Here is a 26,455-nt window from a genome sequence, read left to right as displayed (position 1 = left end):
AAAGATTACCGGTAGTTATGGCAATTTGTTGATTAGATTTGTGAAGACGGGGAGAGCAGGAAGGAAGTACTAAGGAGGGATTAAGGGAGGATGGCCAAGCCACAGGGCTGCGCCGCCGACGGTGTGGAGATGAGCACCCAGCGCCACAGGGCGCGGTTAAACGCCGGGTCGACCCATCGGTCAAACTCAGGTCTGGGCCAAGAGGGTATAAACATCACGTGGTAGGATTTCACGTGCCGTCTCTTGGACAATGCAATGGAACACGAATCGAACCGAACAGGTTGGAGGGGATGGGATGAAATCCTGGCCCAATCCGGCTGCGTCGGGGTCCAAGCCGTGACGACACTTCAGCACCGCCTCAACAATTACATCACAAGCCCCGAGTTCATCAGCGTTGCCACAGCAAGGCTCGGATTATACAGGCACCTAGGGTACGAAGTAGGGTCTCCATGGAAGTGGCCCCCTGGCTCGAGACTGCATGTGCAGCGATCAAGACAAGGCAAGAAGAAGGAAGGAAAATAAATGGCAGTGCTGCGTCGAGACAAATCCGGATTGTTCTTGTTCTTGTTCAGGGAGGGACCTGCCGCCCCCTTTGTCATGTTACGGGCACCCGCATGGACTGCCGGGCAGAGTTTACACTAGAGATAGTCGGCTACTCGTGTACCGGTAGAGAAAGAGAGAGCCATTTCACTTCGTCCATGACCTTTCTCGCTTTCCACTTTTTCCCAGGCTCCCCAGGCACCAGACGACAGGTACGTACCCTGTCCGACTCTGACTTGGTCGAAACACCTGTCTTGATTGGCCCTTATGAGCTGTTGCAGTGCAGCGCAGCGCAGCACCCACCTCTGCCTGTCCATCCATCCATCCATATCCAGTGGTGGGTGGCCGTGCTTAGGTCGTGTTGTGCTGCGCGCTGCACCCTTTCAGGTGAGGTGCTGGTTTGTTCCAGTGGCTGGGTCGTTCCCAGCTCTGCTAAAATTGGTGGACCAGCATCCCCCAATGTGGCCTTGGTTGTTATCCCCTTTCGAACGTCCCTCTCTTTCTTTCTCTCTCTCTCTCTCTGTCCGCCCCTCCCCAGCAACCCCCCCAAAATCCTCAGACGGACACCTTGTTTCGGCCGGGCGCTCGCCTCTGCTCCTAGACGTCTCATCACCTGAACCCGAACTTAACCACCTCATCAACCCTCCTACGCCCGCCAACCACCTTTTCTCCTCTTCCCAACCACACCTCACTTTTCCCATCCGTTTATCAACAACCGCGCCCGATCTCCATCGAACAAACTCCGACCGGTCGTCCAGGTCAATCTTGCATCTCGGCAGTCCGCAATAAACACTTAAATCCTACCATCTGCCTCGAGCTCCGCCAGCGAGCCCGAACTTCACACCTACCTCAACCTCTTCCGTCACCACAGCGACGATGCCCGAGGACGCCCCCTACGACCCTTACATCCCCAGCGGCGGCCAGCCCGCGACGCAACAGCAAGGAGGAGCTGGCGGCAATGCGAGGACTCAGGCTCTGCAAGCTGTAAGTTGCGCTACCTTTTTTGTCGTTGCGAGAATCTTCCTTTCCTTTTTTTGTCATCGCCTTTCGATCGAGTTGGCCCCGGAATGCACGACGCCTGATGACGACCGACCGACCGAGCTATCCGCGCGACCCAACATAACGCCGACGACGCCTGATTGGGCTGTCGCATCAATTCTTCAGCGCGCCAGGTCGAACGTGATGATAACCACGGCCTCACTATATCGATCCTTCAATCACGAGCCTTGCTTCGTGCTGCGTTGTCGCGTTGTGTTGTGCCGTGTTGCGTCGTGGCAACGTCAGTCGCACATCATCAGCCTTATTGGCATCAACAACAAACATGGGTGACACATTGGCAACATGTCATCACAATGAATTCAGAGCCTCGCTACTTCACCAGCCGCTCCCGCGGGATCACGCGCAATTTTTTTCCTCCGATGGTCGCTGGCGTCGCAATCAGGGGCAAATTTGTTTCGCCTACACGTAGTCGGAAGATTGTCACCAGAGTCATGTGCTGACGTTCTATTTATAGCAAATCGACGACACCGTCGGTGTGATGCGCGAGAACATCAACAAGGTCTCCCAAAGAGGCGAGCGTCTGGATGCGCTGCAAGATAAGACGGACAACCTGGCTGTCTCGGCCCAGGGCTTCCGTCGGGGCGCCAACCGCGTTCGCAAGCAGATGTGGTGGAAGGATGTCAAGATGCGCATGTGCCTGATTGCCGGCATCATCATCCTCATCCTCATCATCGTCATTCCAGCTGGTACTTGCCCCCCCCGGTCTCCTTGAGCACTTTTCCTTTGGATCGCGTTGTTTGTCGTTGTGGCTCTAACCAATTGTCTTTTGTCGAATATAGTCGTTGCAACACGCTAACTTGGCCGGCCAGTTGTTGCTACCCGTCACTAGTAACTAGATACCACACTTGTTTGCATTGCGCTGGCCCCTTGGGTTCATGGTTCGCCGTCATGATATGGAATGAATTGTCAGATATCTCGCAGGCTTCGAGCAACCGTGGGAGACGAGGAGATGAGTCGGGCGCCCTGCTACTCAGGGACCATCCCGACGGGTTAATGACTTGGGAAGCGCGGAGGTTGTTCGAAACGGACTTCGATCTACTTCGATGGTCTGCATGCAAAGAGGGCTGCTGGCCAACTCGGGGACTTGCTCCGATGCAGTTGGGGCCGCTCGGCTCGGCTGCGGATCCACCGCATGTATGTATGAGGGATGGCAGGCGTTTGCGTACTTTGAATTCTACTGGCCCTGATTCCATACTTGGACGGACCAGGCTCGGACTGGTCCTTTCCATCGTATTTTCAACAAAGTGAAGTGAAAAGCCGCGCTAGACTTTGAAACCACTTCCCACGGCCACGTTGGCGAGCTCTGAGTCCACGGTGATGTGACATGTGCGTGTGTGTATGCCTTCATTTGTCATAGATGCCGACGTCAGGAAGAGGCAGCCAGCCAATTAGGAACTACGAAACACTGGCCAACGGCCAAGTCTTGCTCTCAAGGGTTCAGACAGGTAATTGGATGGAGTTCTGAAACCGACGCTCGCAGATTGACGGCGGATGTGTCGCGGGGTCGCGGTCACCGGCAGTCGAGACCCCTCAGGTAGGACGGGGGATCCACGATCTCGGGCAGTGTATGGATGGGACGTTACCTAAGGGTAAGTAAGGCCAGCCCAAGCCCAGCAACTGGCGGAGGGGTTGCATGGTTGGTGGTTCATCTCAAGCTCGGCGGTGGCCTGCACCGGGCCGGGATTGCGTCGACGATGGGCCGGCGTGAGAGACGACAGATCCGAGGAGGCGTTTAGAGTTGCGTGCCCACTTGTCATGTTTCCACCCGGCCGGGAACTGATAGCGAGAGGGGTTGGGAGACGTGTCGCTTTCTGGCCTATACATATCCAGGCTGAGCCAGCCGTGGTCAGTCAACGGTGCTCGAAGGGCTCACCTCGGCGCCTTCCACGAATTAGTCACTCCAAAACGAATCTAATGCCAGGTCGACCGCCGACTGTTATGGTATCTTGTCCCGCTTCGGCTCGCGTCGGCCCTGCTCGCAGCTTCGCCCTTCCTCGGTCATTGTTCCGCCGCCACTGAAATGAAGACTTTCAGGAAACTTTTTCCGAGGGCAAGGGACAAACAGGAAATGCCTCTCTCTTTCTTTTTTTCTTTTTTCTCTGCCTAGGGTGTGTGCGTGCTTGCGAAAGATGGGACCACAAAGTGCGGATCCTGGCGGGCTCTCTTGGTGATCTTGTACTGCACCGGGGCATTCCTTATCAGATCCGACCAATAGCCGAGAGTCCACTTCCCAATCAATTGAGAGAGAAGTGCGGATTTGCTCCACCGTGTGCAGGGCAGGCGTAGCGTAATGCGTATAAGTAAGACGACGGTTGACCAAGGAGTGGGTGCTTCGTCAGCATCTTTCACTGATTTTTTGTTTTTATCTTTCACGTTGTATTACAGTAGAGGCCAGTATTTGCGAGTCAAGTTTGGGATATCGATTAGAGAGCGTAGTAGTGAGAGGGATGGATGGTTGATTGGGGGGAAATAGAACAAGTACGGACGATCTCGAGTAGCAAAAAGTATGTTCCTTAGTACAGGACCTGAAGTAGGTACGTAGCAGGTATCTGGTGTGAAAAGCAAGGTTCTCTTAGTCACTCGATACCGACGACAGCCCTGCCAGCTGGCACAGAGTGGCAAGGAATGCGGCAAGCGAAGCAGCGCAATGGCAGAGAGAGGGGAGACAGAGCGGTTTCGGTCGAATGAAATTTCACACGTTGGCTCAGGCCCCCCTGCCCCTCCTCCACAGTCCGCACCACCTCCACTGCATCATACCGGTTGTCCCATGCCCACCACGCCCACGCCCACGCCCACGCCCGGCACCTTCGCAGGCCTCAAAAAGTAAAAAGCCTCGCCGTGCCCTCTTGCTGCTCGGATTTTCATCTCCTGGTGCTCCTTTCCCCCCTCCTCCTCCTCCTCCTCTCCTCTCCTCTCCTTCTTTCCGTCTTGACCTTTCTCTGCGAACAATTGGTCCAATTGCTCCTTCGTCCGTCCCCTTCGCCATCCTCGTTCCAGTCCATAGGGCCTCCTCCGTCGTCGGTCAATTCTGTCTGACTCAATTGCTCCCTCCGTTGGTCGGCACCCAATTGGACCTTGTTGGCGTTTGAAAAGAGTCGGAGAGAGGAGTCAGAGTGACGAGCTATACCTGCCCAAGTGTGTGCCATAAACACCTACTCCCGAGGATTTAAAACTAGAGCTCGAAAGAGGTGTGTACTCAACGCTTCCCTACCGCATCTTGCCAGCTGTATAGGCTGTGTTGCGTCTTCGTGCACCCACGCGGAAGCCCCTCTCGCCATTGACTCAGGCGCAATCTCTCTTCGTCCTCGTCAATTTTCTTTCCCTTCTCGGAAATCGCCGTGACCTAGGACGGCTGCGACGAAGTAGGCGACGGCTGAAAGAGAAACAACCGAGCCAGAAAATAAGACCTTGAGGGATCCAATCCACTGACCTGTTGCTGATAGTCACCATGTTCTCAGCTGCCGTTATCCGCGCTGGGACCCGCCGAGCCATTCCCCGCGTCGTCCGTCACCAGAGTGTCGCCGCTGTCCGCAACCCCTTCCAGCGCCTCAATGCCATCCGAGCACTCTCGAGCACGAGCTCCCAGTCCGAGCAGGCCAACCGCGACCGCACCCGAGCCATCATCATCCGCACCCTGAGCCAAATCGGCAGCCGCCGCGAGGGCCAGCAATACCTGTCATACTTCACCTCCGTCTCATCCCAAAAGTTCGCTGTTATCAAGGTCGGCGGTGCCATTCTCACCGACTACCTCGATGACCTCTGCGAGAACATTGCCTTCCTCTACGAGGTCGGCCTGTACCCCGTCATTGTCCATGGCGCCGGTCCGCAGCTGAACCGCTTGCTCCAGGAGGCTGGAGTTGAGCCCCAGTTCGAGGAGGGCATCCGCATCACTGACGGCAAGACCCTGACCGTCGCCCGCAAGCTGTTCCTCCAGGAGAACATGAAGCTCGTCGAGAAGCTCGAGAGCCTTGGCGTCCGCACCCGCCCTCTGACTACCGTCCTGACCGCCGACTACCTGGACAAGGAGAAGTGGAATTTGGTCGGCAAGGTCACCAGCGTCGACAAGGCCCCCGTCGAGCTGGCCATTTCCCAGGGCTATGTCCCCATCCTCACCTCCATGGCCGAGACCACCGAGGGCCAGATCCTCAACGTTAACGCCGATGTCGCCGCCGCCGAGCTTGCCCGCGCCCTCGAGCCCCTGAAGATCGTCTACCTCTCCGAGAAGGGCGGTCTCTTCAACGGCGAGACTGGCGACAAGATCTCCCACATCAACCTCGACGAGGAGTACGACCACCTCATGTCGCAGTCATGGTGCCGCTACGGCACCCGCCTCAAGATCAAGGAGATCAAGGAGCTCCTCGAGACCCTGCCGCGCACCTCCAGCGTCGCCATCATTCACCCAAGCGACCTGCAGAAGGAGCTTTTTACCGACTCTGGCGCCGGTACCCTGATCCGCCGCGGAGACAAGATTGCCTTCGCCGACAGTATCTCCTCGTTCCCCGACCTTGCCAAGCTGAAGCAGACGCTCATCCGCGACCGCGAGGGCATGGACGCCGAGGCCACCGTCGACCGTTACATCGAGTTCCTGAAGGGTACCCCTTTCAAGGCCTACTACGACGAGCCCCTCAACTGCCTCGCCATCGTCCTGCCCCCCAACGAGGAGCGATCCCACCCGACTCTGGCTACCCTGACCGTCACCAAGGAGGGATGGCTGAGCAACGTCACCGAGAACGTCTTCCACGCCATCAAGAAGGACCACCCCAAGCTCGTCTGGACCGTCAGCGAGGAGGACGAGAACCTCACCTGGTTCTTCGACAAGGCCGACGGCAGCTTCTCCAGCAAGGGTAACCAGCTCTTCTGGTACGGTATCGATAACCTCCAGGAGCTCGGCGTCTTGACCGACGAGTTCAACGCCCACGGCCGCGCCATGCTTGGCGACTCCAACCTCGAGGCCCGCCTGCGCCGCGCCGCCCAGACCTCGAACCGCAACCTCAACCAGGCCACCGCGCCCGCCCAGGCCCGCGGCTTCTCGACGATGGCTCGCCGCCCGACATGGGCTCCTGCCGCCGCCAGCCTTTCTGGCAAGCGCACTTTCGCCACGTACACCACCACCAACCCCAACCCTCCTCTGGGCAAGAAGAACGCTTCCAACGACGCCCCCTCCCGCGTCGCCCTGATTGGCGCCCGTGGCTACACCGGCCAGGCTCTTATTGAGATGCTCAACGCCCACCCCAGCATGGATCTCCGCCACGTCTCGTCTCGCGAGCTCGCCGGCCAGAAGCTTGAGGGCTACACTAAGCGCGAGGTCGTCTACGAGAACCTGAGCCCCGACCAGGTCACCGAGCTCGAGAAGAAGGGCGCCATCGACTGCTGGGTCATGGCTCTCCCCAACGGCGTTTGCAAGCCTTACATCGAGGCCATTAACGACGCCCGCAAGGCCGGCGCCGACCACCGCAGCGTCATTGTCGACCTTTCCGCCGACTACCGCTTCGACAGCACTTGGACGTACGGTCTTCCTGAGTTAACCGGCCGCTCCGAGATCTACAAGGCCGACAAGATCTCCAACCCCGGCTGCTACGCCACTGCCGCGCAGCTCGGCATTGCCCCTTTGGTTGAGCACCTCGGCGGTTCCCCCTCCGTCTTCGGCATCTCCGGATACTCGGGCGCCGGCACTAAGCCCTCGCCCAAGAACGACGTCAACCTGCTCAAGGATAACCTGATGCCCTACAGCCTGACGGACCACATTCACGAGCGCGAGATCAGCGTCAAGCTTGGCGCCGACGTCGCCTTCTCCCCGCACGTCGCCTCCTGGTTCCGCGGCATCCAGGCCACCATCCACATCCCCCTCAACAAGACCATGACCTCGCGTGACATCCGCCAGATATACCAGGACCGCTACGCTGGTGAGAAGCTCGTCAAGGTTGTCGGCGAGCCCCCGCTAGTCAAGAACATAATGAACAAGCACGGTGTCGAGATTGGTGGTTTCGCTGTCCACAGCAGCGGCAAGCGCGTCGTCGTCTGCTCAACCATTGACAACCTGCTCAAGGGTGCGGCGACTCAGTGCCTTCGTAAGTTTTCCCATTCCTTGGCCCGAACTCCACATCGGCTCCCTTCTATCCCGTAACCGGTTTGATTCGGATTTCACTTTTGCCGTCTTTTCAAGCGCCCTGGCTGACGACTGCACAGAGAACATGAACCTCGCTCTCGGCTACGCCGAATACGAGGGTATCCCCACCATGTAAAGGAACGGCGACCAGTACGTTTTGAACAAATCTAGATTCACACAAAGGCTCGGCGCGGACACTCAAACTTATGGAGTAAACCGGTTCAAAAAGCATTTCCTCCCATTTTCCATTTTCCCCCTTGATTTGTATCTCCCGTCACTGGTAGTTGCGTTCCTTGTCTCACTGTTGTCGTCTATTACTTCTTGTGTGTTCACGAATGGGTTGCTTTCATGTTTCTCCCATCAAAGTCATTCCGGGTGGGGGCCGAGGGTCGGGTCGTCACGGACGGAACGTGTGACGGACGACGTGGTGGGGGTATATGTGTGTGTGTATGCTTGTATATACCGGGGACGAGGTGAGAAGTAATTACACACAGATCTTCCAAAGCACATTGCTTGCTCCGTCTTCGTCTTTGCCATGTCTTAACTTTTTCGAGGGTTGCGCCATTCATTGCGAATGCTCTGCTCGTCTGTTGCCATTGGGTTTTAGCAACGACGATTGGCTCTGAAGTCGCGGCTCTTCCGTGCGGTTGTACAAACAAGGCTATTTATATGCCAGAAAAGAAGCTGTCTTATAGAGCGGTGATTTTAATTGATTGAATATGGTTGTGTTAGAAACCCGTAATTCTGGCTCAGTTCACAGGCCAGTATCTGGACATTGTTACTTGAGATATAAGAAGTTAATTACTAGCTATAATTAACAGCGTCGTTTTTACGTCACAAATGTTACGATACGTATTGTCACAAGCCTCACATGAATAGATGACCATAGGCACGTGTATGTTCACGTGGTATATATGTATATAAGTAGTCAACCTTCTCAAGGACTTCGCCCTTGAGGTGGTCAACTATTATCAGAAGACTACTTTTCTCACACCTATCTTTTCCTTCTATTGCCTGTGCCAGTTGGTTATCCCCTATTTATTCGTTTTGTTACGCGTGCATCGCTGGACTTCACTCCTTCAATGCGTCTCTACACGTCGCTGCCGTGCCATTGCCCAGCAGCTCCCACAGCCCATTTGCCCTGTCAGATCCGGAACGGCAGCCAGGAGGGCTGTTTCACGTATAACCTGATACGCAGTACCTCTAGCTGTACCATTTCTGAATCTCTTAATACGGTATTGTCGTGATATAAGCCGTAATTGCGCAGTGGCAATTACGGATCCGCTTTTGTCATCACAGGTATTAAATACCTATAGTAACTGCTAAATCGGATTTTACTTCAACTGTACGAGGCCATAGGCCTCAAAGGATAGTACCACCGGACAATAAGGCCGTTAGCAACGACACTCTCACACCAACATCAGAACAACTGGATAGAATAAAAACGATGCGCGAGTGTTAGGTAGACCAAGTAATGGGTGCTTGCACTGCAGGTCGTCTCCAACCCAAACATTGCAGTATACGCACTCCATGAGCCAACACCCCCCTTTGACTATTGTTTTAGGCGACTGAGTATGTCAGTCATCCGTTTCAATATTCACACGTTATTTTGAGCAATCATGCTAATCAAGTGGCAAGTGAAATTGGTCTTCGTTCAAATCTATTGAATTTTTTTACTGCGCATCTAAGCCCTCAAAAAATCCCAAGTGGGAAAGGCGTGGAGGCAATCTTGAAAACGCGACAATGCTTTAATGCCGCGTGTATCATATCCTGTTGATACATCGTTCGGCCTGTTGGCTTAACACAAAAGAAATCCGGTTGTCATGGGGCCAAATCAGAAGGCTTGCCCGACATATTGCGCCTCCCAAGTCCTCACCACGGCAGCCCAGTACGCCTGCTCGTTTTCTCGAACATGATTGCAATGCCCGCTCTTTTTGAAGCGAACCAGAACGCTCTCGATCCCCAGTACCTCGGCGCTCTCCTGCGCATGGTCTACAATGTCTTCCCATACAATGAGGTCATCGGCCTCGGAGAAGACATATGTCCGCGCCGTGCCCGCGACGTCCCACAGCGTCTCGTCGTTGAGCGAGTTTCGCGTTTGAGAGATGACGTTATTATCGTACCCCTTGATCACGTGGAACGTTCCGTACACCGCGCCCAGCACCACGATGCCGACTGGGAGCCCTACGGCGCGGACGGCCTTGTTCGACGGCAGCGAGCGCTTGAAGGCGGCGACATTGGACGAGAAGTGCGGCTTGCCTGGCGTGCTATCGAAAACGAACCCGCCTATGGGCAGACGGCATCCCGTGCCAGCCAGGTAGGCCTGGGCAAGGCAGACGGCCTTGTTGGAACCTCCCTCGGAGAATGCGTGTAGGAGCATTGTGGGCCGTTCCAGCTGCGTGCTGATGTGCTGGCGGAGGAACCCGACGGCCGGGGCCAGCGCGGCAATCTTCTCCTGGGATGAGCGGAAGACGAGGTCTTGTATCACCGTCGTGATGACCATGATGGTTGCGTACGGATAAAGCTCATTGTACCTCTTCGTGTACTTGACGACGTGTCTCGGGTCCGCGCCCGTCCAGGAGGTGATGAGGATAAGGGAGGGGCTCGTAGTGCTGATGCGGCTTGCCCAGGAGTCGGAGCTGAGCTCAGAAGAGGCCGAGGACACGGATGACGAAGAGCGGGAGACTTCTTTGATGTATATCGACGGGGCGAGGGCCCTGAATCCCAGCAGTGCCCAACGGGGTGAAGATTTGCCCATATTGATGGAGATTTGATCTGGGAAAGGGGGAATGTGGATTATAAGAGCGAGTATCAAAAGAGGGTAAAAAGAAGAGAAGAAAATAAGAAGAAGAATGTCGATCAGATAGCCTTGGGGTCTAGAATCGTAGTGGCCTCGGCACTCTCAACATAGGATCAGGATTCAAAGGAGGAGTGAACATTTTAAGTCGAAACTCTGAACCAAGAACCCGTCAAGGCCAGAGAATTAATATGGCCAATGCCCCCTCCACCTCCCAACAAGAACAGTGGTGAAATAGGGTGAACCAAAGGTCCAAGAATACACCCGTCATCCGCCATCGCCCTCTAGATCCCACCAGCAAAACAGGTGCAAACAGTCAGTCATGTCCAGGCTGACAGTGTGAGATTCTGCGGGCACTGGAAACGTGATGGAATCGATCCCCTTCGCAAAAGTAAGGCACATGTGGCGCTTATAGCCCGCGCGCGCTTATCCCGTTGAGGGCGACAACGTCCGGCACCCCGAGCCAAGCAATCAGCCGCTCGGACTCTAGCCAATCGGCGGGTGTGTCATGGGAGGCAGAAGAAGGACAGGATCTCGGCATTTAGTTGTTTCTAGCCTCCAGGACGAGGCGTCGGTCAGGTCCGTAGTACAAGCCAGCCGGCGGTGGCACAAGTGTAGGAGGGAGCGGGACGCGGCTTCTGAAATTGGCAGCAACAATATCAACGCTGAAACCATGGACTCGGTCCCTCCCACAAGGCCGAAACCCATCGTTTGGGGCCCGAGGCACTCGGAGATTGGAAGCAATTGGGTCCCTAAGGAGGGTGACAAATGTATGGTACAGAAGAGCTTGGACTCACATAGTAACCCTCCAATTTGCCTTCACTCATTCTGTATAGGCTAAGCAGTAAGTCATAGCCTATGTAACAGAATGGCTCTCTAATCTTACTTGAAATTGATATCCAGTTGCTGGCTCTGGTCCTTTAGCTCCCAATATCTTCCTCCGAGCCCAACTCTCTCGCCATCCCAACAAGCAGCCGTGGGGAGAGAGTGCAGCCGCTCGGACTCGGGCCCATTTCCAGGTCTGTGGAGATGCAAGCAAGCAAGCATGCATGCATGCATGCAATCCAGACAGCCACGGCGGGATTTTAGGAGGGATCGAAGGGAGAGAATGCGCATGGAACGCGACGCAGATCCGGGAGACTAGCAGTGACGTTGCCGACACTAAGACAATAAATATGGACTCGATCTTATCTCATCTCTCACCGTTTTGACAAACAGCCAGACCACAGCTACTCGGATTCTGATCAACAGGAGGTATGTGCTGTTATTAGACTGCTGAATGAGGTGTGCCGACCAGATCTACCAAGAGCATGCAAGCATTTGCCAAGCAAGCCAGCCAAGAAAGGAGTGCGGGAGGGAACGCGACGCGGCCTTTGGGCTGCGTGGCGCGATATTGGCTTGCTACCTGATCAGGTGCTAGTCACTTGATACCATTGGACATTAATCTCCTCCACAGGCACCTTATCTGGTGGAGCGGACAACGCACGATCCAGTCGATCGGGTCTACCACGTAGATAGACAGGCGTAGACGCCGCTTCCGGGACGCAGCCATCCGCCTCCGAATGCACTGAGACATCTACCCAGATACCCGGATATCAAGCCAACTTGGGGCCCTATCCGCCGTCTCCATGAAGAGCTCTGATGGACAGCGAAAAAGAACAAAAGAACAACAAAAACAACGGATGAGCAGCCAAAGTTTTGTTGCTCCACGGCACTGACCTTACCGTACGTATGACCTTTGCAGCTAAAAACCCGCGACTTGCTAACGCGTGCTAGCAGCAAAGCTTTTCTTAGCTATCCATTGAGCTCTAAAGTTATTGGGATCGGCATCTGGGAGGAGGCTCAACGGCACCTGGGTTTCAAATTTGATTAGACCAGTACAGAAAACGCATGGTAAAATGGACGGGAACCAGGCCTATGGGTCAAGAAGCGCACTTTGTCTTTCTAGATGCCCACGGCTGGCGCATCTCCTCAAGCCCTCAGACGTCCCCCCTAATACTAGTTAGTATCCGCCACAAACAGGGTGAAACCTGGGTTGGGCTAGCCTTAACGGACTGCTTTCGTACGCGGATGTCCCGGCCAGAAAATGTGTTCACCACAATGCTAAAGGACCATGTCTCGGGACACGAGGGGATCGGGATGCTGGCCGAACTCTTCACTTGCCGAACCGGCAGTGTGGCTGGCTGATGGAGGATTTCTCGAAATGAGGCCGCGCACGGCTCGGTCGTTCGTGACGAATGACGGGGTTTGGTAGTCCATCTGCTAGTTAGTCGTTTGTACATGTAGGATGCAATAAAGCTCACCACTGAACCTCATCATGCAGTGCCGCTCTGGCGATTCTTTCCGGTCTACATTCTCACAACCCCTGCGTCGTATGATATTGAGAAAACCACACAAAGACTTGCGTCATTGGCTTCTCAGCAGCGTTTGTGGTTCTTCGTTTCCTCACACCGTACTCTCATTCTATATACCCCCATCATGTTGGATCCCACTTTCGAATCAATCAAGTCTCCGAGAGAGTATTTCGTCGCGGAACCTGATACGGTAGCCATCCTGAGCGAGACCCGCGAAACAGAGCCGGAATGGACGCCGGGGCGGGCAGAATACGCAGCCATGGCCACCGTATCCGTGATTTCTCTCATGGTGGCTTTGGATGCCACCATATTAGTCCCTGTGCTGCCTGTAGGTCACCACCCTTTCCATATTTCCAAAATGGCCCATGACAACACCGGTCTCCGAAACAATACAACATGCTGACAACGAATCCGTTCGCCAGGCCCTTGCCCTCGATCTGGGCGGTTCCACCACCGACGCTTTCTGGGCCGGCACCTCCTACCTTCTACCCTGCGCCGTCTTCCAGCCCTTCATCGGCGCCCTTTCCGACATCTTTGGCCGCAAAGAGATGCTTCTGGTCTCCTTGTTCTTCTTCACCCTCGGCACTCTGCTCTGCGCCCCCCTCGCCCGAGACTTCACCGTCTTGCTGGTCGGCCGCTCCCTGCAGGGCGTCGGCGGCGGCGGCATCATCACAATGGGCCAGATCATCTTCGCCGACATCGTGCCCTTGAGGCTGAGGCCCAAGTACTTCATTTTCGTGCTCGGCGCCTGGGCTATCGGGAGCGTGCTGGGGCCGTTGTTGGGCGGGCTGTTTGTCCAGCACGCGACGTGGAGATGGTGCTTCTACATCAACGTGAGTTGGCTTCTTAGCTTCCCACCAACCCCCCCCCCCCCCCCCTCCCTTGTCATCAACGTGTGAGATTCGGTAAAGGTTTCTGACATGATTTTGTTTTTCTCTTTCACCCAACAGTTCCCGTTCTGCGCCCTCGGCTTCATCATGGTGCCGCTGTTTGTCCGTCTTTCCACGGAGAAATCTTCGCTGGGGTCCAAGCTACTCCGCGTCGACTTCCTGGGAGGATTCCTCTTCATCGGCGGCATGACCAGCTTCCTCGTTGGTATCTCTTGGGCAGGCGTTCAGTATGAATGGACCTCTATAGCCGTCATAGCGCCCATCAGTGCCGGCGCCGCGGCTGTATCCTTTTGCATGCTCTGGGAGAGATACGGCGCGGCGGAGCCCTTCTTGCGCCGCTCCATTTTCTACTCGTGGTCCGCGGTGGCCGCCTACCTCGGCGCCTTTTGCCAGGGTTTTCTGCTCTTCTGCGCCCTGTACTACATCCCGTTCTACTTCCTCTCCGTCCGCTTCGTCACGCCCACCCAGTCAGGCCTTAACCTCTTCCCTGTTACCTGCCTCCTCCTCCCCGGTTCCATCATCGTCTCCGTCCTCACCTCCCGGCTCGGCCGCTTCCGCTGGGCCATCTGGTCCGGCTGGGCCATCACCTCCACAGGCTGCGGCTTGCTTGTGCTGCTGGATGAGAATACGACGACGACGATGTGGGCCATCTACCTCGCCGTTTTCGGCATCGGAAACGGCATGGTGCTCACGAGCGTCAACGTTGGCACCCAGGCCATCAGCCGCGTCGAGGACTGCGGTCGTGCCGCGTGCATGTACGCTTTCATGCGCACGCTGGGGATGAGCGTCGGCGTCGCTGTCGGGGGCACCACGTTTCAGAATGTCATGACGAACCGGCTGGAGGAGCTAGGCTTGTCAGAGGCTATCGCCAAGAATGCCGAGATATACGCAACCCACCTGGCTGCCATGGACCCTGCGGATCCAGAGCGGGTCGGGGCTTTGTCGGCTTATGTGACGGGGTTTCGGGGCGTGTTCTGGGTCATGACGGCCACCGCAGTCTTTGGGTTCCTGTCCAGCTTGATAATTCGCAAGCACACTATGGATAGGACCCATGAGTCCAAGTTCACGTTACAGGGAGCGAAGAACAGGAAGTCAGAGGTCCCGTCGGTTGTAAGTACCGTGATTGACGTTTGAGAGCAAGTTGTCAATCAAGGTTTCTATCATTTTTTTTCTTTTCTATATTTTCTTCTCTTTTTTTACATCTAATCAGCCAAAGAAGCGACATAGAAAAGTTGCAATATCAACGAAGGGCAAACTTGAGCCAAGGAAACGGTGTCTCCTGGGACTTTGTAAAGCCTTATTCCGGCTGTCTCGTCCACTTTATACTATCATGCTTATCTTTTTATCGCATTCCAAGCAGGTCTCTTAATTCGAAAAAAGTACATGATTCGGTATCTGAACCCAGAATAAAGTTTCTCAACGGATACTTGTAAACACAGGCAAGAGTTCGTCTCTATGCCGCTCGGTCATTCTACCTTGACTACATGAAGATGAAAAGGGGAGACTGTAATGGGCATGTACATAGTCATACATGAAAGTGAAAGGATTTGGAATTTCGATGATGTGCTCTCGTGACGAATACGGCAACAAAGGGTCATAGAGGGGACTGGTGTGAACATTCTTTCAACGACGGGCTCGACGCCTGGCGGGAAACTAACCACGGAGGGCTTCTGCTTCAGTTATGCGTCATTGGAGGCCACCGTATGGGCGGTCTGATCATCTCAGAGGACTATGATGGAGCAGAATGGCGGCGGAAGGGCACAATGTTTTGGGGCGGGTTTCCAACCCTATACTGGGTAAATGTTCAGACGCTATACCACTATCGCCTGCAAGATGTTTCATTAACAAGTCGACGCAGTGGATTGGCCCTGTTGCCAGGATTTATAAGGTCCTAATTACCTACCCCCTCCCCCCTGATATTTTTTAAATCCAAGGAGAGCAAAAGGTCCCCGCATCTACCATTAACACAATTACTATCTCGACTACTTTTCCTTCACCTCGAGTAGAAAGGATCACGTTTGGAGCTAGTGTGTTTGATCTTGCTGGTGCGGTGGACTGGTTGTGCTGCAGAGAGACAGTTTACCCGCCAGAGTGGCCGCAGTGACTATGCGAGCCAGGCGGTGCATATTGCACCTGGTTGCGTGGCGTGCGGTCCGCAGACGCTAAGAAGGTCGAGGATAGCTCTCCAGGGACCAAGTACTGGTTGCCACTTGTATTAGCTACTTTAAATCTCAATCAGAAGCAGGGAGAGGTGGTTCTGAGTACTCACGTGGGCTGCCTCTAAGGATACTTACTTTAATTAGTAGTGTTTAACATAGTAATGCGGAATAACTTACTGACTCTGTTTGGCTATGTTAGTATATAAAAACACTACACACCTAGTAGAATAAATTGAAAAATCAAGTCCCTCCTTATGATAGCAATGTAGTTTAAGCCCACTACTACCTGCCTCCAGCAACTATCCTCCAAGATGCGTTATTTCGATGCCCAAGGCCGCCTTTCGTTCGGACGTCCACGCGGGGATGGATAGGTCAGGTGTGGTTTGTATGATTTCTGCACCCACTGGAAAGCTTTCTCTTTTGTCATAAAGCAGAGATGCATGTTGAGGCGTGTATGCATTACAGACGCACAAGGCACGCTGGGAGACAGAGCAGTATGAGTACTCTTCGGGCGGCATTTACGTGTGCCGCTTAGCAGTATTCCCTCCGGACGACTTTCACAAATTTCAAACAGAAGTCACATTACCCGTCGATATCTTATCGTGGGTAACTGAGCGCCTAGTCTTGGATAGCGATATGTAATTTGGGTGCCCGTGAACTGTATGTAAATCATTCGAATTAAATTATGTAATGAGAGAGATATCCTTCTCTTTACCCCCTGTTCGCCAGAGCCTGTAAATATATCAAGTATAAACAACACCATGCCTGCTACCACCACCCCCACCTCCTGCCTACAGGTACACAGCCGCCAAACAACCCAGGGTTCCGAGCATAGCGAACCCCAGAGACACACTGGAGCTTCGCACAGTCGACGACGCCGGAATGTAATTGGTTGTCGGATTCACACCGTCGGTGAAGGGAGCGTTGGCGGCCTGTAAGGCACCCTCAAAGGCGGGCTGTGAACTGCCGGGGGCCAACTTGGGCGACGCAGGGTTGAGGACACTGGGGGATGTTAGGCACGATTCGGCGTCAGACGGAAGAATAGTCGGCAAAGAAACTCACCTGTCAACGACGTGCATGACACCGTCGCTCGTGATGATGTCGGAAATGGTAATCTTGGCCGAGTTGGCGAAGACATTGCCGTCCTGCTTCCGGAGGGTGACTTTCTCGCCCATGAGGCTCTTGTGGGTCATCTTGGTCATGGTCACGCTCGGGGTGAAGCGGACCTGGTTGGTGAGGACGTGGTACTCGAGGATCCTGGCGAGGTCCTGGGGCTCCATGGCGGCGGCGGTGGATCCGATGGCCTGGAAGGCGGCGTTCGTGGGGGCGAAGACGGTGGTAGCCTGCAGCGAGTTGAGGTCGTTGAAGAGGCCAGCGCGCATCAGGGCGCCGGCCATGCTCGTGAGGCCCGTGTTCAGGGCCGTGTCGGCGGGCGTGCCGGGGAAGGTGAGGACCGAGTCGATGACATGCAGGACGCCGCCGGTGAAGGTGATGTCAGGGCTCGTGACGACGCTCATCTGCTTGTAGCCGCTGAAGACGTGGGCCTGCTCGCCCTTGCGGACGAGCTCGACCCTTTGGGTGCCGGTGAGGTTGGTGTCAGGGGACTCGAATAGGGTGTGGGCGAACTTGGGGACCTCGGGGAAGGATGCGGCCATGATCTTGCCGGTGACGACATGGTACGAGAGGAGTTGGGCGACGAAAGTGACGTTGGTGACCTTTTGGGCAAACGTGGGGTCCGCCTGCATCGCCTTGGCGAAGGCGTCGTCCGAGGGGGCGAGGACGGTGGCATCGATGGTCTTGGTGAGGGTTTCGTTGAGCCCCGGGACGGTGGTGAGAAGCGCTGGAAGCGTGTTAGTGGCTGGGCGGAAGTCTGGAAGCTAGGGAGAAGGGGGAGGTCTTTACTCCTGAATGTGCTCAAGGTGCGATTATTCCTCCTCAGCACGGTGTCGAGAGAATCGCCCGCGGCCGCCAGGGCAGCGAAAGCAAGCGTGAGAAAGCTCTTTACCTGCATGGTCGCGGTGGCAGGCGGAAGAGGAAACGGGAAACCAGCCCGGGGGGGGAAGGGTATAAAGAAAAGGGAAGAGAAGCAGAGACGCGGGCCTAGGTCCAGGCTTCCGGAAGACCGCATAGATCTACGGAAAGCAGCCGTTGGGTATTACTTATACAGCCCAAACCAATTCGCCGGGTCGGAGGGTCCGGGTAGGGGGGGGGACAAGGGCAGAGGGGAAGAGGAGGGAGGCATGGCCTTGATGCTAGCCAGGGGGGGGCAGACGGTTTACCTGGCTGCTCTGCTCTGCCGCTTATCTTTGAAGTGCCGGCCAGGCGGAAAAGGGCTGCCAAAATAAGCACTGGGGTGAGGTGGGCCGCAGGACAGAGTGTTTTGTGTTTTGGTATGCCTCATATATTTCAAGTCGTGTCTGGTGCAACTATGTCTGGTCAGCAGTGGAGCCCAGGACGACGAACCAGGGAGAGACGGGCCCCACGCCCAGTATCGGGCATGACAGGTGCGAAGCAGGTGGACCCATCAGCCTACGTATGTATGACGATTGTGAGTACAGTCAAGTCATCCACGCTGGTGACAAACGGATATGGCGGACGAATTAAAGCATGTTTGAAAAGCTTCTCGGCCGGCGAGATAGAGCGGGGGTTAAGAGGAAGAGAGAAGCGCCGCTGCAGAGAATATGCGCGGCATGTTGTGTGTATGTGTGTGTGTGTGTGTGTGTGTGTGTGTGTGGGCGGGAGATCGACGAGGAGCAGCGACGGGGATGACGGTGAAACATGCCTCAGGAGAGAACGGGCGGAAACGCATCCATGCGAAGTGAGGGGGGCCTTGGAGACTTCGTCATAGGAAGAAAAAGTTATTTTAAAAAGTTAAGCGCATGCCTACTTGATGCATCCGAAGTCGAGTCTAGTACAGTACAGTACTGTCAGTGCAAGAGCCGCATTCATCGGGGAGAAAGCGAGCCGAGTTGGGAGAGCCGCACGCACTGACCACGATTGGCAAAAGGTGCACACGGTACTGGCGGTGACAGGTGACGGGTGACGGGTGACGGGTGAGAGAGCCACACCTGATGGGGCTTGGCAAGTGCATTCGGGCTGTCGATGCGCCATGGCTTGACGTAGTCGAGACACACTGACAATTGCACTGGACGGGATTGAAGATATTCGCGGACAAGGGCCCGGGTAAAGAGAGTGGAAACGGCCGGAGTGGGGCCGGGACCGGTGTGGTCGGGCGCCTTCCTGACGGGAAGAGAAGGGAAAGGGGCAGGGGCGGGGCAGGGCAGGAGCTAGGGGCATGACTCAGCTGCACTACCTACTTGAGCAGGCACGTAATACCTACCTAGTCGCGCTTTCCCTACTTCTTTTTCCTCTTCTCCCGGTGGTACTCCATTCTACGTCTTTCATCTCCCCGTCTGCTCTGTTCTACCACGCATTCTTCCTCCACGACATGTGCTGAACTCCAGTGGGCCGGGCGCACGGCTATGGCAGACTTAGGTAAGACACGCAAACTGGTGCAGGTGCCCAACGTCGTATTCGGCCCAAGCATCAGGATCGGCATTGTCACTTTGCTACCTTGGCAGCTGCTATATCATTAGCCCAGTGCCGGACATCTACGGATAGTGTCGTCAGGGCTCCCACGAGCTTTTCAAATGTGGGGACGGCGAGCCCACCTGTGCGGCTCTACGCCCCTGGTCGCGAACTGCTTCGGACTCCTCCTTTTTTCATGACGGCCTTCACTTCCGAAATGCCGTCTATGCATAGCAAGACCCGCAATGCCGGCCCCAAAACCAAGCGACGCGTTGGGCGACAACCAAAGCAGTAGCACCGCCGGGAAATATCGGGGCTGTCGACTGTGACTCCAGCCGTCCCTTGATGCGAATAGCCCTACCCTGCGACGCGACATCCATCTCTAACCCCTAAGGGGTTTATCCTGGGCTCAGATTGCAAGCCGAGTTCGACAGAGGCGACAAGCCTGATAACCTGGTCTCTTCGCGCCTCTTGCTCTGTTCGATCCTTCACCCTTTCCTTGGCCCGATCGAGTATTGTTCTTTTTCCAGAGCATCACCGACCCACCGTCTTTTTTTTTTTTTGTGGACACGGGAAGGAAGCAACCCTTGGGCTCGCCCGTGCTGGGTAGCGGTAGAATGCCAGTGTGATTTGGTCGGCGGCCAGTGAGTTAAGCCTGTTTCAGAATACATTATGTCAGCGCCAGCAAAAACATGATTCTGGCCTAACTAGCTGATAAGAAGGCTATGATTTAGAAAGTTATATTAAGTTAAAAACTCTTTAGATTTAAGTAATTTAAAGTCAAGGTAAAATAGAGGTAATAGCTATAATTAAAATAAAATAAAATAATACTATATAACCTGTTTAATTAAAGGGTAATACTTTTATTATAATAGTAAATTTATATATGTTGCTATTACTCTTTAAAGGTTAGATATAAGGGCTTAATCTTAGGTATTATAGGCGTCTGTTGGCGATAGTGGATTTATGGGCAGTGGCAGTAGCAGTGGCAGTTGTGGCAGTGCCTTCCAAAATAGGCTTAGCTCACTGGCCGCTAACCAAATCGCACTGGCATTCTACCGCTGCCCGCCTGTGTTTCCACAATTGTCCAGCTATTGTATCGCAACCCACTCAAAACCCACCAAGACCTTGGCCGTTGTTGACGAAAGGGGCAACTCGTATATATGTATATATATATATACATTCTCAATGTCGGCAGCATCGCGAATTGGGTCTTCGCATTGTCTCGGGCCTGTCTTGGGCCGCTCTGGCCACTCGGGAATTCCATGTTTCTCGGGATTCTGTTTACATAAAATGACGACGCCTTAGGACATTGTTGGCCGTCGTGGCAGCTGGGCCAGACCAGGTGCCCGTGGCAGGCCATCTTAGCGGTCACGTGACTTTTCTTCCTCTCTTCCGGGCGGAAGGTCAATGATCCAAGTGAAATTCCGGGATCACCTCACTATGCCTTACCCAACAAACAACCACCGACGCCTCGCCCCCTCATCGCTATGAAACGCTCTCTAGCCACAATCCTCGCTTCTCAAACCCTTGCCGACTCGCGTGAACTTGTGAACCCCATTAGCAGACGGTCTGAACGACATGGCCATTGCCATCAATCGCCGGCGGCCATTGCCACAATCCGTCGGACTGCGCCACACCATGAGTATCTCGAAACACGTCATCCATCTCGCCGCCCATCCTTGCTCGCCCACGCCGCAGTCGTTGTGTTACGCGTTTCCAGAGTCGAGTTGTCTGCCGCCTTTTGGGGCAATATTAAGCTTTCATAGACCATCGTGATGCGCACTCGTTGATCCGAACTCTCTTTTCCTTCCCCCTCCATGCTGTAAACCCCTCTTCCTCTCCTGGGAAGACGTCGCGGATCTCTTGACAACTCTGTTCACCTCGCCATTTGCATCGCCAGGAGCCTCCAACATGGACACCACGCAGGAGCGGCAACACCATACCACAAGCTCCATTGCAGAGCAGGAGCTGTTCTTCACCCAGTCGTCGGGGTCCCACAGCCATGGCCAGCCTCAGACTGGCCAGCAGTCGCAGCCTCGGTGGTATGATGACATTAATAACGGCTCGCCTGTGGAACCAAGAAGCGGGGTCCCTGCCGTCAACATCATCCCGGCTACGCCCACTACCATTCGCTCCAACAGCGTGCGCTCAAATGCTTCTTATCCCGAGTATGTCGAGCAGAGGCAGCAGATGCCTGACCCTCTGCCCGAGGTGACGGAGGAGGACAATATCTACGACCCGCCAGGCATCGGGAACACCTCGCCGCCACACGGCGAGTCCAGGGTCCCAGCCCATGGCACCTCGTCTGCTTATAACGGCACTGGCTATGACCTACCAAATGGGCCGCCTTCGTCGCTCGATAAAGGGAAAGCCACCGAGACACGTTCAGAGGGATACAACGATGCGCCGTACTCGCCTGAATACTACGATGCACCGGGCTCGCCTGAGTACGACCGTCCGGCTTCCTTCAATCATGTCAGGGCGGCCGAACACCATCCGCAGCCCGTCGTGCAGCATCAAAACACAGAGCACCCGGGCTATACTGATGGCCCCGCGGTACCCAATAAGGGTAAAGCCGCCGAGGCTTATGATAACAACCAAGACCGGCCGCCCCTACCCGGCCCAAGACCCGTGTCTACGGAGGTCCCCGACTATTATGCCCAAGAACGCGGTGGCTATGGTGTGAATCCCGCAGTTCAAGAGCAGGAGGACCGCGACTATGCCATGGCGGTCGCTCTCCAAGAAGAGGAGAACCAGGCGCCTCCTCTTCCGCACCGGTCTAGCCAGCCCGCGTGGAGCAGCAACGGGCCTCTGTCATCTAACCCCTTTTCATCTCCCGAAGACGAGGACTTTGCCTTCGCGCAACGTCTTCAGGCAGAAGAGGCTGGACAGGCAGAAGAGTCTCAACAGGCACCACCTCTGCCAGCCCGCCCTCACCCCAAAGCCGTCGAGGAGCTGCTCGCCCAGAGCCCAATGTCACCCCCGTTCTCCAAAACGCCCTCGGTAGAGGGCATCGCGCCTCCCCCCAAGCGTCAGGGTTCGGACTTTGGCAACGACGACCCCTCCAATCCCATCCACTACTCCCGGGACCCCCACAAGCTCATCACATACCTGGTGCCCTTCCCCAAGCCCTGGCTGAAGGCCAAGGCGCCCTCTGACGCCATCCCCACGCGCTTCCTGATCTACACGCCTCCGCCTCCACCGCTCCAGGCGCCGCCCGAGGGCGTCAAGGAGAGTGTCGCGCACAAAGTGCAGCGCAAGTGGCAGAATGAGGTCCGGCAGGCCAAGACGAGCGACGCAAAAACGACGAGCTGGGCGGGGTTCAAAGCCAAGTGCACCCGCGGTGTGGACAAGGCCATGCAGTACACCACCACGAGCAACCTGGATTATCTCGCGAGGGTCACGCCTTCGCCAAAGCCCCCGTCGTCCATCTCCCGCAAGCTGTCGATCAAGGGTAAGGGGAAGAAGGATAAGAAGGACAAGGCCGCCGAGGGCGGTGAGAAGGACGGGAAGGAGAAGGGCGAGACTTCCGAGAAGAGGGACGACACGGAGACGCTCCTCAACGACCCGAACAGGTGTCAAGAAGGGAAAGACGTCGACGAGCAGGCGCGGCAGGAGAAGCTCGCCGAGGAGCAGGGCTACGGGGACGAGGAGAAGGGTGAGCAAGGTGACTTGATGGAAGACGATCCGGCCCACGCATCGCACGAGACGAAGAAGACGGTCGGGGTCGAGGAGATTGTCTTCGTGTACTCGCCGTCGATGAACATGACGCCCGAGGCCATGCGGGAGGAGTTCATCAACTCGATCTTGCGCACAAAGTCCAAGGCGCAACGGGACGCCATCATCGCGACGGGGCTGCTGCCCATATCGCTGGCGATCGACACCCTCATGATCGCCGTCTCTGGACTCTTTGAGGTTAACGGTTAGTACTTCACACATACACAACCCTCATCTTGCTTCGGGCATGTTGCTAACTGTACACAGCTGTGTGGGCGTACTTCACCATCAAGGGCTCCAAGACGGCGCGTTCCGTTACAAAACGCCTCACATCCTCCTCCAAGAAGCCCGAGTCCATCGACCCGGAGAAGTCCGAGGCCGAGATGGCCGAGGAGGACAAGCTGAAGCTCAGCTTCAAGCCGGCGAACCGCCTCGACGTCCTCGCACGGTACCTCGAGGCCGAGTGCCACCGCGTCGACTCGAGAATGTTTCCCAGATACACGTCGTCACCTACGGAAGTGTAAGTCTTGCCCCTCCCTCCCTCCCTCCCTCCTCCTCCCCGATCCAAACCACTTTTCAGGTGTGTTCGACGTGCTGACGGCCGCGCGACATAGCGAGTGCCTAGAGGCCATCGGCTGGTCCCCCGCCCTGACACGCGGGCAGAAGAACTGGGAGGACGAGGCGTGGGAGGTCAACGACGTCAAGGAAGACCTGCGAGTGGTAATGCACAAGGCGGCCAAGGAGTGGCGCAAGTGGTGCGGCCGGTTCGAAAAGAACCCGGAAAAGAGCCTGAGCAAGTGATGACCGGCAACGTTTTGGTTGGGGGGGGGGGGAGGGGGCCTTCATGTCGAAACATTCTGCAGCATTTAGGGTTGAGCAAATCCACCCGAAGCTATGAAACCTGTATGTAGTCTATCCTTAAAAGTCATACGAAGTTTACATACCTCAGCTCTCGTGACTCCGTCGATGCGAAGCTCACGCGAAGTTGAAAAGCTACCTTGATCAGTGGAAATGAAGTAGACTGAGGAAAACGCGCACACACACACACACACACACACACACACACAGATAGAGAGAGAGAGAGAGGCTGTCGTAACCTTTCTCATAGCCAGGTGCATCCCGGTGGTCAGAGGACCGCTCGCCAACCTTCAACTGAGTTTCCTATCTCCCCACTTGCTTAAGATTGCAGTTCGCTCGCTTCCGCGAGGTCGGCATGTTCGGATCATGTCACTTGATCACACACTCTTTTTTGTTTTTCAAATGTCTTTGATTGTTTCTTCATAATTTTCAGTTTATTTCTTCACCACCCATCCCAGCATTCTGTGTTGACCAAAACTCTTTTCCGTTTCAGTCATGGATTGGGGGGGAACTCTCCGTCCCTTGGAGCTTTGCCCAACCCCTCTTCTTTCGGTGCACTGTGTTCCCCTTGGCCGATTTTTTTTTTGTTCGTCTGTTTTCATACCGTCATTACCCCAGTCCCATCTTCATGCTTAAATATCTTACCCCTCTCTTGATTTTGTCTGCCCACATGTCGGCTCTTCCGCGTACTTCGCAACGCCGTCTCCGGAAGCACAACGGCACTTCACTCGCCTGCCCGGCTTCGGCTACTTTGCTGCATAAAAGATCTCGCAACCTAATCTTGCGCGAGAGAGTGAACCCGCTCCTCACCGGTGTTTGGCCGTGGCGTCTGCTTCAACTATCACACGATTGAGAACATTCGGACCTTACCTGGCCGCTTCCGCGGTCCGCGGCGAAAGTCTACAGCTGTACAAAAGTTCAGTAGGTTGTGATTCGGGGCCATTCAAGGTTCAGGACGCAAGGCGAACCCCCTGGGACTGGTTGTATGCAGCACCAAGCCTAGTCAGTTATGCTTAAACTTGGATCTCACTATGATTTAGCGCAGCGTGTCGGAGCCCAGCCCAAACAGGGCCCCCCGTCACATGATTGAGAAGCTGCCGTATGTCGCTGAAGCGAGGGCCAGTCCGCACACTACCATCGCTTGACTCGCGGAAAGCAAAAGAACAGGCCTTGGCTGACGAAACTCCCGGGGTTTCCGGTCCTTTCATCCGAAGTGGTACGGGAGTTCGGGGTAAACTTCTCAACTAGACTCGGCGGGTCGCCCACGAATCCGGGCCGGCCCCGAGGAGACCCGCATGTAACCTCCCCCGCTCCGGAAGACCGTAACCACGCGGACTACCTAGTCCGCTGACCGCCGTTTACTTTCCCCAACCCCCAGAATCCCTTCTCCATTCTCCACCATCTCCATCATCGAATGCGGGGTAAAGCAAGCCACAGACTCGAGCTTCTCTCCACTCGTTCAAGCGGTCCAATGCCGTCATCGGGAACCTGGGGGTTAGGGTCCTTGGCGCCGGGCCCAAGCCTCCCTCGGTTGGGATAGCTTCGGTAGAAAGGTCACCGCCTGCAGCTATCGCACCAACACTAGGCCACCGCTGGGGAAATGGGGTCCGAATGACGATGCTCATTAGAACTACAGCGAGGAAACCAACGGTGCGGGGGGTGCGGAGCCGAATGGCGATGCCAATTGCCTAGTGGATCGCTGCGCCCCTAGAATGCAGCACCTTGATGTCACGTCTTCTTTAAGTTTTAAGAAGAGGACGGTTTCCTGGTCGCTCCTGGCCGTTTTGCTTCTCTAGGGCTTCGAGACCAACTTTTTGTCGTTTCACCGCAGCTTCCTACACCACGTGGGACCTTGACGTGAGCTTGTTTCCAAGATGAAGGGCCTCGCAATCGCCATCTCGGCGCTGGTGTCGTCGACATGCGCCCAGTACATGAAGACTCCCGGGATGCCTCGGTACACCTCCCACAAAGCTGTCTCGAGACAGGAGGGCAACCAGACTGGCAGCGCGTGGCCGTACGGCCCCTTTCGCACCCGCGGGCGTGACATCGTCAACAGCCGCGGCGAGGTTGTGACATGGGCCGGCGTCAACTGGCCCATGAGCGGTACGTCTGCGTTCCGGCCCTATGCCAGACCTTGGAGCTGTTGCTGATCTGAACCCCAGGCGAGACCATGGTCCCCGAGGGTCTGGAATGGGCCTCGGTCGACCAGATCCTCGACGACGTCGAGAGCGTCGGCTTCAACTATATCCGCATGTGAGTCTCGAATCCTCCTGACGAAGCCCAACCGGCCACCAGGACGACACGCTGACACGCATCTCCCCCCTAGGGGTTACGCCATAGAGATGGTCGACCAGATATACGACCGCGAAGGCGAGGACGTGCCCCTCGAGGTGGCCATGATCACGGCCCTCGGCTTCGTCAACGGCACCAGGGTCACCAACGAC

General features: G+C 55.5%; 8 protein-coding genes across 8 annotated transcripts in view; 6 read left to right on the top strand and 2 right to left on the bottom strand.

Annotated features, from left to right (window-relative positions):
• Nucleotides 1-110: 110 nt before the first annotated feature.
• LY79DRAFT_272669 (uncharacterized protein) lies at nucleotides 111-1,460 on the top strand. The gene has a single exon (XM_060552036.1). The coding sequence runs from the start codon at nucleotides 450-452 to the stop codon at nucleotides 1,155-1,157; it is 708 nt and encodes a 235-aa protein (XP_060412403.1). The 5' UTR covers nucleotides 111-449; the 3' UTR covers nucleotides 1,158-1,460.
• Nucleotides 1,288-2,363, top strand: LY79DRAFT_272928 (synaptobrevin-domain-containing protein). The gene is made up of 2 exons (XM_060552037.1): nucleotides 1,288-1,524; nucleotides 2,054-2,363. The coding sequence occupies exons 1-2, from the start codon at nucleotides 1,417-1,419 to the stop codon at nucleotides 2,309-2,311; spliced, it is 366 nt and encodes a 121-aa protein (XP_060412402.1). The 5' UTR covers nucleotides 1,288-1,416; the 3' UTR covers nucleotides 2,312-2,363.
• Nucleotides 2,364-4,689: 2,326 nt separating this feature from the next.
• On the top strand, nucleotides 4,690-7,938 carry LY79DRAFT_272658 (N-acetyl-gamma-glutamyl-phosphate reductase). The gene is made up of 3 exons (XM_060552035.1): nucleotides 4,690-4,787; nucleotides 5,043-7,667; nucleotides 7,786-7,938. Exons 2-3 carry the CDS (start codon nucleotides 5,048-5,050, stop codon nucleotides 7,839-7,841), a joined length of 2,676 nt encoding a protein of 891 aa, XP_060412401.1. The 5' UTR covers nucleotides 4,690-4,787; nucleotides 5,043-5,047; the 3' UTR covers nucleotides 7,842-7,938.
• A 1,601-nt stretch (nucleotides 7,939-9,539) lies between these two features.
• On the bottom strand, nucleotides 9,540-10,463 carry LY79DRAFT_519013 (uncharacterized protein; the record flags this gene model as incomplete). The annotated part of the gene is made up of 1 exon (XM_060555091.1): nucleotides 9,540-10,463. One exon carries the CDS (start codon nucleotides 10,461-10,463, stop codon nucleotides 9,540-9,542), a length of 924 nt encoding a protein of 307 aa, XP_060412400.1.
• A 2,517-nt stretch (nucleotides 10,464-12,980) lies between these two features.
• LY79DRAFT_690376 (major facilitator superfamily transporter) lies at nucleotides 12,981-15,292 on the top strand (the record flags this gene model as incomplete). Its single annotated transcript, XM_060564731.1, has 3 exons — nucleotides 12,981-13,184; nucleotides 13,279-13,689; nucleotides 13,807-15,292. The coding sequence occupies 3 exons, from the start codon at nucleotides 12,981-12,983 to the stop codon at nucleotides 14,878-14,880; spliced, it is 1,689 nt and encodes a 562-aa protein (XP_060412399.1). The 3' UTR covers nucleotides 14,881-15,292.
• Nucleotides 15,293-16,696: 1,404 nt separating this feature from the next.
• Nucleotides 16,697-17,916, bottom strand: LY79DRAFT_671136 (fasciclin domain-containing protein; the record flags this gene model as incomplete). Its single annotated transcript, XM_060563875.1, has 3 exons — nucleotides 16,697-16,907; nucleotides 16,968-17,745; nucleotides 17,808-17,916. 3 exons carry the CDS (start codon nucleotides 17,914-17,916, stop codon nucleotides 16,697-16,699), a joined length of 1,098 nt encoding a protein of 365 aa, XP_060412398.1.
• Nucleotides 17,917-20,884: 2,968 nt separating this feature from the next.
• On the top strand, nucleotides 20,885-23,986 carry LY79DRAFT_660584 (uncharacterized protein). Its single transcript, XM_060562774.1, has 3 exons — nucleotides 20,885-23,358; nucleotides 23,421-23,673; nucleotides 23,768-23,986. Exons 1-3 carry the CDS (start codon nucleotides 21,348-21,350, stop codon nucleotides 23,952-23,954), a joined length of 2,451 nt encoding a protein of 816 aa, XP_060412397.1. The 5' UTR covers nucleotides 20,885-21,347; the 3' UTR covers nucleotides 23,955-23,986.
• Nucleotides 23,987-25,885: 1,899 nt separating this feature from the next.
• LY79DRAFT_518985 (beta-1,6-galactanase) overlaps nucleotides 25,886-26,455 on the top strand; it is a gene marked incomplete at both ends in the record, with an annotated part of 1,551 nt that continues 981 nt past the window's right edge. Inside the window, 3 exons of the mRNA XM_060555086.1 lie at nucleotides 25,886-26,114; nucleotides 26,174-26,264; nucleotides 26,338-26,455. The exon at nucleotides 26,338-26,455 is cut by the window's right edge and continues 267 nt beyond it. Coding sequence (XP_060412396.1) covers nucleotides 25,886-26,114; nucleotides 26,174-26,264; nucleotides 26,338-26,455 — 438 coding nt within the window. The remainder of the gene's footprint in view (nucleotides 26,115-26,173; nucleotides 26,265-26,337) is intronic.

The sequence above is a fragment of the Colletotrichum navitas genome, assembly GCF_030913465.1.
Source record: "Colletotrichum navitas strain CBS 125086 chromosome Unknown LY79scaffold_45, whole genome shotgun sequence".
In the NCBI taxonomy this organism is placed as follows: domain Eukaryota; kingdom Fungi; phylum Ascomycota; class Sordariomycetes; order Glomerellales; family Glomerellaceae; genus Colletotrichum; species Colletotrichum navitas.
The sequence above is the reverse complement of the archived record's forward strand: the minus strand, read 5'-3'. Positions and strand labels throughout refer to the sequence as shown.

Bases quoted from the DNA above. Each gene is read 5' to 3' on its own strand.
- LY79DRAFT_272669 (XM_060552036.1), top strand. From the start codon at position 450: ATGGAAGTGGCCCCCTGGCTCGAGACTGCATGTGCAGCGATCAAGACA.
- LY79DRAFT_272928 (XM_060552037.1), top strand. From the start codon at position 1,417: ATGCCCGAGGACGCCCCCTACGACCCTTACATCCCCAGCGGCGGCCAG. The intron at 1,525-2,053 runs GTAAGTTGCGCT...TTCTATTTATAG, and splicing joins GGACTCAGGCTCTGCAAGCT to CAAATCGACGACACCGTCGG.
- LY79DRAFT_272658 (XM_060552035.1), top strand. From the start codon at position 5,048: ATGTTCTCAGCTGCCGTTATCCGCGCTGGGACCCGCCGAGCCATTCCC. The intron at 7,668-7,785 runs GTAAGTTTTCCC...ACGACTGCACAG, and splicing joins TGCGGCGACTCAGTGCCTTC to AGAACATGAACCTCGCTCTC.
- LY79DRAFT_660584 (XM_060562774.1), top strand. From the start codon at position 21,348: ATGGACACCACGCAGGAGCGGCAACACCATACCACAAGCTCCATTGCA. The intron at 23,359-23,420 runs GTTAGTACTTCA...AACTGTACACAG, and splicing joins TGGACTCTTTGAGGTTAACG to CTGTGTGGGCGTACTTCACC. The intron at 23,674-23,767 runs GTAAGTCTTGCC...CGCGCGACATAG, and splicing joins ACGTCGTCACCTACGGAAGT to CGAGTGCCTAGAGGCCATCG.